Source organism: Cinclus cinclus, chromosome 24 (genome assembly GCF_963662255.1).
Source record: "Cinclus cinclus chromosome 24, bCinCin1.1, whole genome shotgun sequence".
Taxonomy (NCBI): Eukaryota; Metazoa; Chordata; class Aves; order Passeriformes; family Cinclidae; genus Cinclus; species Cinclus cinclus.
In genome coordinates this window covers 4,802,779-4,811,543 of record NC_085069.1, presented here as the reverse complement: position 1 = coordinate 4,811,543, position 8,765 = coordinate 4,802,779, and the positions used below count along the sequence as shown (strand labels likewise).

The 8,765-nt window shown below is 47.5% G+C and overlaps 1 protein-coding gene across 1 annotated transcript; it reads right to left on the bottom strand.

Annotated features, from left to right (window-relative positions):
* Positions 1-2,748: 2,748 nt before the first annotated feature.
* On the bottom strand, positions 2,749-7,365 carry LOC134053236 (keratin, type I cytoskeletal 19-like). Its single transcript, XM_062508125.1, has 8 exons — positions 6,796-7,365; positions 5,793-5,875; positions 5,277-5,433; positions 4,892-5,053; positions 4,343-4,468; positions 4,012-4,238; positions 3,552-3,697; positions 2,749-2,774 (listed from the first exon to the last, which is right to left on the bottom strand). Exons 1-8 carry the CDS (start codon positions 7,363-7,365, stop codon positions 2,749-2,751), a joined length of 1,497 nt encoding a protein of 498 aa, XP_062364109.1.
* Positions 7,366-8,765: the final 1,400 nt, after the last annotated feature.

Below are 8,765 nucleotides of genomic sequence, written 5' to 3'. Positions count from 1 at the left end.
CTGTTCATCTCCTCAGGAAATGAGGGCATTAGATAAATTAAGACAAAACTAAGTAATTGTTCCAAGACTTTAAAAAATTAAATTAAGCTTTCCCTCATGTTTTTATTCAGTTACTTGAACTCATAAGCTTCCTGGGTCTGTCTCATCAGCGCAAAGAAATAGGGAAATCTTATGGAAATGTAGCTTCCAACATTTGCAGCTCCATAATTTGAAGCTCTTTAATAAATGAAGTGTTTCCAGGGTGTTTTCTTCTGGGGAACTGTTAATCACAACCTGCCTCTCCTGAGCTGCCTTCCAGACTCATCCCAACTTGTAGGTCCACAAACAACATCACAGCATCCCAGAAGCTGATGTTTACCCCCCAGGGGCTTTCCAGAGGCATATTCATAATTTCTGGATCATTAGAGTCTTTCTGGCCATGTCATTAGGTCTCTTTCACCTCTCAGGAATTCAGGACAGCTCCTTTGTGAAAGTGCACGCTTTGGACCGGCTGGACGTGGTGGGAAGGGTGGGGAGGTCTTTGATATGAGCCCAGAGAATCTGGAGGAGCAGCTAGATGTCAGTAGCAGTTTGCAAGAGGAGGAACCAGCCCACAGCTGGTGGGAATCAGCTGGGGCTGCCAGGAGAGTCTGGGAAGTTTTTATGTACCATAGGTAGCCAAGAGTTTCCATAAGACTGGAAACTAGAAGAGTCTCAGTGCAGTGTCTTTATATTTTTAGAAACAAGAGTGTGAGGACTCATAGACTGGGAAGGATTGAGGCCAAAAAGGGCAGCAGTAGGTTATCTCACTGTCTGTCTTTGCACTGAACAAGGCAGGAGGAGACAATGGGAATGGAAAGGGAAAGATTTGCTTTTCAACTTCTCAGCCAGAGCTCTGAGAACAACTGGGATATCCACTGGAATCCAACACAAGGAAATTTGCCATTATAGCCACAATTCGTATCTCTTTCGATCTCTTTTGAAGCGCTGGCCATACATGTCTACTGAAATAATTCTACATCAAGTCTGGGACTTCCTGTAGGGCTGGAACTGAACTTTGGATAAGGCTTAATTTATTCTTGGTTTAAAAACTTCTACCTTTGGCCACTCCTCTGAGTCGTTGCAGATGTTAAATTGCTGCATTGTCTTGCCCATGGTTACTGTTAAGCTTAGTGTCTGGTACATGAAATGAAGAAATATCTCTGGGATGTGTTCTCTCTATGGCCTCTCACAACAGGAGAAGGGCACCTTTCACTTGCTCCCTGAGACATTAGTGGTTGAACTTCTTCAGGCACTTGCTGCCATGTTAAGTCTATTTCTGTTATCGTCAGAGAATCTGGTGTCTCTATAAAAGAACTGGCAATAGAAAAGTGTGCCACACTATACTGCACATCCAGTCGTGAAGTGGTTTTGTACCTGTTCTCCTCCTGCCCTGATTCTGGTTGTTCCATAACCTCCAGCCTTTGATGGAAAAGAAATAACCAGGAATCTTGCTTTACTGGGTCATCTCACAGGTGAATGTGACTGTAACAGCCACACCACTGTCAAAACCACCACTGCTTGGCTTTCTGGACCAACAATTTAATCCTCAAAATACCCTCATAATACTTTGAACTGCCAGTTCTCCAAACCCAGAGTGACTCTGCCAGCTCACCATGGCCCATGGCTGCTCTGACAGGTCAGCACCAGGACAAAACCAGCTCAGCACCAGCTACATGGCTGCTGGTCAAGGCCAAGGAGGGACTGACCTGCCTTGTCTGTGGCAATTGGGTCACTCTGGGTGTCCAAAGCCCCTATCTGGCTTTTTTCTCCATTCTGTTCTCTGTTAAGCTGCACTTTTTCAGTTCCCACCCTGCCCTCTGCAGCTCCCCAGACAAGGTGTGTTTAACACAAAGATGATCTTTCAACCACTCTTGATGTTCAGGTTGAAACTCTTGGCAATCAGAGGATGACCAGTAAATGACTCAGTCACTATGTGAAAAGAGAGGAGATAAGCCTTTTGCCTCTAGTCCTTTTCCCAGCGGTGAAGATTCCCATAAAATGAAAGGGATAGGTTTGAATATAAGCCATGTCAGCAGAAATTGAATCAGTTGTGGAGATCAAGATTTTATCCTCAACAGCCACCAGGCTGAGGGATGGAGCATGAGAGGGCTCAGTCCAGATGTGTCAGCACTAGACTGGGACCAAGACAAACTGTCTCCAGATGTTCCATCAATGGAACGCCTGTCCATGGGGTCAGGGCAGGTGTTACGCAGGAATGGGCAACATCTCCCTCAGGCTGTGACAACAGGGAGGAGCTGGACAAGACCTGCCAGGTCAGCCAGGCCACTCTCTCCTGCTGGCAAGGCAGCTTTGTTCCCAGTGCAGGATGATCCTGACTGGTTCAGGTGCCCCTTGTTCATGGATCAGCACCTGGTGTTGGAAAGGAACTCAGTTTCAGGCACAGGTTCTTGATTGCATCAGGCAGAAGCAAAGTTTTATTAGAGACATTTTTCACCAGCAGGTACATAAGTGATCATAACCCTGGCTGACTACAGCAAGTCGTGGTGCTGGGCCACACACAGCAACACAGACTTGAAAAGCAAATAGCAAAATAAAGCAGAATGTGGCACAATGCTCTGCTCATCCCTCTGACACATTGCTTAGCACAGCTGAGCAACACAGATGAGCACGCTCCGTGCTCTCTGCAGACACATGCAGTAAATATTCTCTCTCTTCATCCGTAGCTCTGCTTCAGGCTTCTCTTGTTGGATATTCTCGTTTCTCTGCTTAATCACAAATCCTTCTGCAAGGCACTGGAGAGATCAAAGGAAACATTACTGTGTTTATAGCAAAAATAGATTCTTTCCCACACTGTCATTCCCTACACGTGATCGTTTCACAAGCCAATTCAATTAGAATTTCAGATAAATACTGCCCCTTCCTGGGAAGATCTGATGGCTCCTGCCAGCCTGGCAGATGGATCTGTCACTGACTGCAGCACAGGCTGCATCAAAATGCCAAAAGGTGGAAGCTGCAGACACTGCTCCAGCAGTGATCAGGATGAGGGAATGGCACTGGGGTTCATGCCAGATCAATGCCCCTGCTCATGTAATTTTCCTGGACCAACTTTCATTATATTTCATTCTTTCCTTTTCAGTTTGCTGGAAGTTTCCCCATGAATTAGGACTAGTAGTTATCTGCCAGTATTCCCATGATTCCTGTTTTGTTTTGGTTTTTTCCCACCTGATTTCTGAGTACTTTTCTTTTTCCTGTTCTTTCCTTTGTCCCACATTTCATGTCAGTTCTTTCTCCATGTTCTCCATGGCTTGCCTGCCTGCTGGCTCTGTCCCTCTCCCTTCTGTCTCTCTTCCCTTTGGCAATTCTCATGAGCCCCAGCAGCATCCCAGCTCCCAAAATCTCTCCTCTCAGCCACTCCTCTGTGGCTCCTGTCCTGTATTTCCCAGGGGCCCCACAATAAAACTTTCAAGTAACACCTGTAAGCTACGTGGGAAAGATCTTTCTTCCAGCCCATCAGTGTTGCATTAGAGCAGAGAAGACTGTGGAAATGTTTAGAGTGGAACAGCTCTTACCTTGGATCTCCGCAGCTGCACAGGATGGGATCTGGGCAGATGAAGTGTAAGTGTGGCTTGTCCTAATGATGCCTCCTCCTCCTATCCCACTGCTTCTTGCAACTCCTCCTCCTAAACCTGAAGACTGACCAATTCCTCCTTGCTGACTGAGGAGACAGGAAAATAACATTTGAGTGAGGGAAATGACAGATAAACTAGAGTTACAGATTTTCAGCATCTCCACTGCTCTCAGTCTGCTTCCCTTTTTGGCAGAAAATTGGCAAAATGTTGCAGTGACCGTTCTCCTTGTGGCAGCAATCGGCACAGGGGAGGAAGCAGGTCACCACCATGACACCAGGCAGGCCAAACAGGTCAGTAAGGGAGGAGGAGCTTGGCAGGTCCTTCACTTTGCCCTTACGTTGAAATAACCTGGACCAAGGGTATTTTATTGTATTTTTTGGTGTGTCTCAAGCCCACTTACATAAGGTCCTGCTGGCCACCCTCCAGCAGGCAGCGGTACGTGTGGATCTCCTGCTCCAGGCGGCACTTAACGTCCAGCAGGATCTTGTACTCTTGGTTCTGGCACTCCATCTCTGCCCGCAGGTCAGCCAGCTGCTGCTCCACACAGGTGATCTGGCTCTGCAGCTCAGCAAGGTGGTTGTTGTAGCGACACTCTGTCTCGGCCAGCGAGGACTCCAGATTGTCCCTCTGAGGAGTGACATGGGACATAAGACAAATACAGGCAGGAGAAACGCTGCATTTAGCTATGACTTCTGTGAGATGGATGAGGTTTGCACCAGCTCCTCACCCACCTGGCTGAGCTGAGCTTGGAGATCGATTTCCAGGGTTTGCAATTGGCGTCTCAGTTCAGTCACCTGGTTGTTGCACGTCTCCACCTCCTGACCACTTGTAATAACCTCCCGATTCACCTCCTCAATCTGAAATCACCAATCCAGGATAAAGAGCTTCAGGGAATGTGCAGTTAGTTGGATCAAGTATTAAGGAAAGAGCAAAGAAGTTAGCAAAGACATGAAATGAGAAAGGTTTGGGTAAAAACTCTCATCCTAATGGTAGTGTAAACCTGGCTGGTCATTCCTCTTGCTCTTCTAGTACTGCTGCTTCCAGTTCTTCTCACCACTTACTGTTTTGTGGAGAATTTGTCCCACCAACATGCAGCACTTCCTTCAGCCCATGACAAGGACACAGGGTGGCAGTGTCCCTCCCTGGTGTCACTTGGTCAGTGAGAACCAATGCCAAATGTTCTTACAGCCTTTTGTGTGGTTTTTACATGCAACAAATCCCTGTGGGACGATTGCTTGGGTGTTATCCAGGGGAAGTCAGAGCTGTGGGAATTTGCTCACCTTGCACTCGTACCAATCCTCAACTTCTTTGCGGTTGCGTTCAATCAGCGTCTCATACTGGCACCTCATCTCCTCCAGGATCTTCCTGAGGTCTGGGCCAGGGCAGGCATTGACCTCCACGCTCACATCTCCTGTCGATTGCTTCCTCAGACAACACATTTCCTGGAAGCACCATCCAGATCACATCAGGTTTAAAACGAAGGAAAGAACTGAGGGAGCCAAGTTCCCTCACAGGGAGCAGAGCCCTGCAGAGCCCCTCTCTGATGGACCTTCACAGCTCCTGGGTCACACCACGGTCTCCATCAACCACTGCCCCCGCAGCAGCACACAGGGGTGATGGATCCCACAGAGGCGAATGCTTTTTACAGGGGAGGGCAGGACCTACCTCCTCGTGGTTCTTCTTCAGGCAGCAGAGCTCCTCCCGCAGCGACTCCAGCTGTGCCTCCAGGTCAGACCTGCACAGCGTCAGCTGGTCCAGCACCTGGCGCAGCCCATTGATGTCTGCCTCCACGCTCTGGCGCAGGGCCAGCTCCGTCTCGTACCTGCAGGGTAGAAGTGAGAAAGGAAGAGCAGTCAGCGTCTGAGACCACCAGCATTTCTGAGCTCTGACAGGAAAAAACAAAACCTTCCCATCTGAAAGGCAGCACGTGCTGGAACAGCAGCTCGGCTGAACCCCTCGCTGCTCCCAGCCTGCAGATCCCTTCTGCTCCCTTTAATCTCTACTCGAAACCAGCTTGGCATCCCAAACTTCCCCTCCTGGAACTGTCCCTAATTAGTGCAGCTCTACAGACAATGGATGAGAGAATTCTTCTGCACAGCCTCCAGCCTGTCCTGGGTCACAGGAGCTCGGCTGAGAGCCCGGAGGGCAGTGACAGGGGATGGGGCAGCCCCGGGTACTCACTTCACTCGGAAGTCGTCGGCTGTCATCCTGCTGTTATCGATGTTCAGAATGATCTTGTTGTTGTCTATGGTTGCACAGACAATCTGGGAAAAAGAACATTTGTTCCTGGTGTCTGCTCCAAGTCCTCGGGCTCAAGGCACCCGTTGCCTGGTGCAACCAGACCCTCTTTCTCCCTCTCTTTTTTTTTTAAATCCTGGGTGTTAGGGATGGGGACCTCTAGGATGCAGCACTCACAGAGATGTTCAGGGAAGGGCAGTGAAGACATTAAAATGAAAAAATTCATAGTTCAGGTGCAGAGAATCCAGGAGGTGTCATTACTGTCCAGTGCGTGCTACAATCCACCTCAGCCTGTTAAATCTAAATCTCATGAGATTTAAAGTTTTATTTCAAGAATTAATGATGAGCCTATCTTATTCAGTCCCTTTCCTGGATTCTTTTCTCTTTAATCTTTGTGAATTGACATCCTAGATTTTTGCCAGTATTTTGAATTTTAAATTGCCCATTCTAAATGTGTTATGGCTATGTTCTCTTTTTTCTTAGTTTTAATTAAATGTCCTATATTTCCCTATTCTACATGAAAAAATAAGCTAATAAGAAAAAGGAAATAAAGTTTAACTGGAATTCTGCAAGACTGACAACAATAATATAAATTCAGGCAAATCAGTGTGATCCATTATTTATTTATCTTTTAGTCCTTTTCTTGCCATGTATCTATTTGACCACCTTGGCACAAACTAAATTCAAAAAGACTACTGCCCATCCAGATGCATTCCATGAGGAGACATTTTCCCCTTCAATATGTCTGATGAATAACTGCAACAGAAACAGCCCAAACTCTCCTATTTACCTCTGAGCTCTGGGCTTTCCACAGGCAGATGTTGTAATAGATGTTTGCAAAGAGCATTTTACAACAATGACTTGTTACTCCCGATAATGGACCGAGTTATGAACCAGCACCAGAGAGAGCCTTGCATGGGAGAAAGCAGCTGAGAGAGGATGTTACCTGGTTCTGAAGATCTTCTATTTCTTTGTAATAGCAGCTGTAGTCCCGTGGCTCACAAAAAGGGCCCTGCTTGGCATACCACTCCCTGATCCTGCACTCCAGGTCAGCATTCTCTTGTTCCAGGCACCTCACCTTGTCCAGGTAAGAAGCCAGGCGGTCATTCAGGTTTTGCATGGTGACCTTCTCGTCACCAGAAAGAAGAATGCCATCACCAGCAAAACCACCTCCACCAAGACCCATACCCATGCCACCTCCCATGCCACCGCCAAAGCGAGCGCTGCCACCACTGAATCCCATGCCTGCACATCCTCCGAGGACAGCGGCTCCTAAGCCACCTCCATAGTTTCCACCGACCAAACTGCCGGTGCTCAGTCCTCCTCCGTAATTCACACCACCACAGTAGCTTCTCCCAGAAAACCCTCGGCTCCCGCCTATCCCGCAGGTCGTGTATCTTCCAGAGGAGACCGAGGAGATCCGCGCTCCGCCACCACCACCACCACCAATCACGCAGCTGCCGCCGCTGGTCCTGCCCCTGAGAGAGCCAGTTGTCTGCTTAATACTACAGCTCATGGCGAGGCCCAGCTGCAGCACCAACCCACAACCCAAAGCAAGATGCAGAGCGTGATACTGAGTCCGACTGCAGGCTGTGGCTGCTGCAGGTCTCCATTTATACCTTCCAAAGGGGGTGTCACCTGTGGGGTGTTTCTTCTTCCCACGGGGTTGGCTAGTCTGGCTGTTTATGCCAAGATTAAATAGCCCATAGGCAGTTTCCCTCTAGAAATCCCAGTTCACAAGGAAGATACTTTACATGTCAGCAGCTTATTCCAAAAAGTAAAATAGTGTTTTATGAGTCATCAGCTTTTTGTATGATGCAAACTTTGCAACAAGTCAAGAAAAAAAGTTGGCCTAGATTATGTACAAAGAAGAAACATTGGTATTTATAACATCAAAGTCCCTTTTATCTTTTATTAATTTGTATTTATTTTTTTCTTAGTCCAATTACCATTTTTATATCGCATGCTATGGTAGAACTTGTGAAACAAAAAAATGGAAAACTAATAGAATTTCTCACTTCTGAAAAGTGTGAACAGTTGTGACTGTAGCAAAGAACAGACCAGGGACACTGTGATGTGGATGTTGGTCACCTGGCACATCTCTAATACCTGCTTTACTGTGATATTTCCAAAATCACTGAGGTAAATCCCCTGTTAATTTAGTTCCCTATTTATGGCTTAAATTTCTTTAGTCATGAACACGAGAAGTCAAGTTGCTCACACCGTGAAGCTCAGGCCTGTTCAGTGTCCCCTGTGTGTGCGTGACACACAGGTTGATGTCAACTGTGGTGTATGAAGGACCTTGCTGAAGTTATTTTTCAATTGCTTTAATTGCTGTCCAAGCTTTCTCAGTTTGTGGTGATGACAGATAAAGACAGAGATGACGGGAAAGGGAATATCCACCAGAGATATTTCCAGATCCCTGGACTCAGTTGCGACCCCGCTGATCTTTGCCATTACAAAGATTGTGCTGTGCACCGAGCAAGAAGAAGAAAATCTTTCTGCATTTCATATGGAGTTTGTTGCAGCAGTAGCAGGTGTCAGCACAGCCTGGCTGGTCAGAGGAGTACAACCTCCCAACCAGGCAGGCAACAGCCGAGGGAGAATTCAGAGAACTGGCTCCACCAGTGCCACTGTCCTTCTCCAGCTGACTCTGTAATGAGAGGATATTCTGCTCTCCGGGGGACGACAGCTTCTGTTCCCTACAGCGTGGAATTTCCATGCAACTCTTACTCACAAAGCAGCCTTTGACTCGAGGATGTCCATATGAACAGGAGCAGCTGTGATAGATCCCTGTTGGCAGTGAGGGTGACACTGAAGGAGCTCCTAGAGCAGCGTCACCTCTGGGAGGAAGAGCAGAGAAAACCAACACTTGCACTCTCAGCCACCTTTACTGGCGGGAAGTTGGTGATTGCT

What these genes read in the sequence shown, in the direction of transcription:
- LOC134053236 (XM_062508125.1), bottom strand. Translation starts at nt 7,365, where the DNA reads ATGAGCTGTAGTATTAAGCAGACAACTGGCTCTCTCAGGGGCAGGACC. An exon ending in AGGATTGGTACGAGTGCAAG is followed by an intron (nt 4,469 to 4,891) that starts GTGAGCAAATTC and finishes TGGTGATTTCAG; the next exon opens with ATTGAGGAGGTGAATCGGGA. An exon ending in TGCAGCTGCGGAGATCCAAG is followed by an intron (nt 2,775 to 3,551) that starts GTAAGAGCTGTT and finishes TGATCTCTCCAG; the next exon opens with TGCCTTGCAGAAGGATTTGT.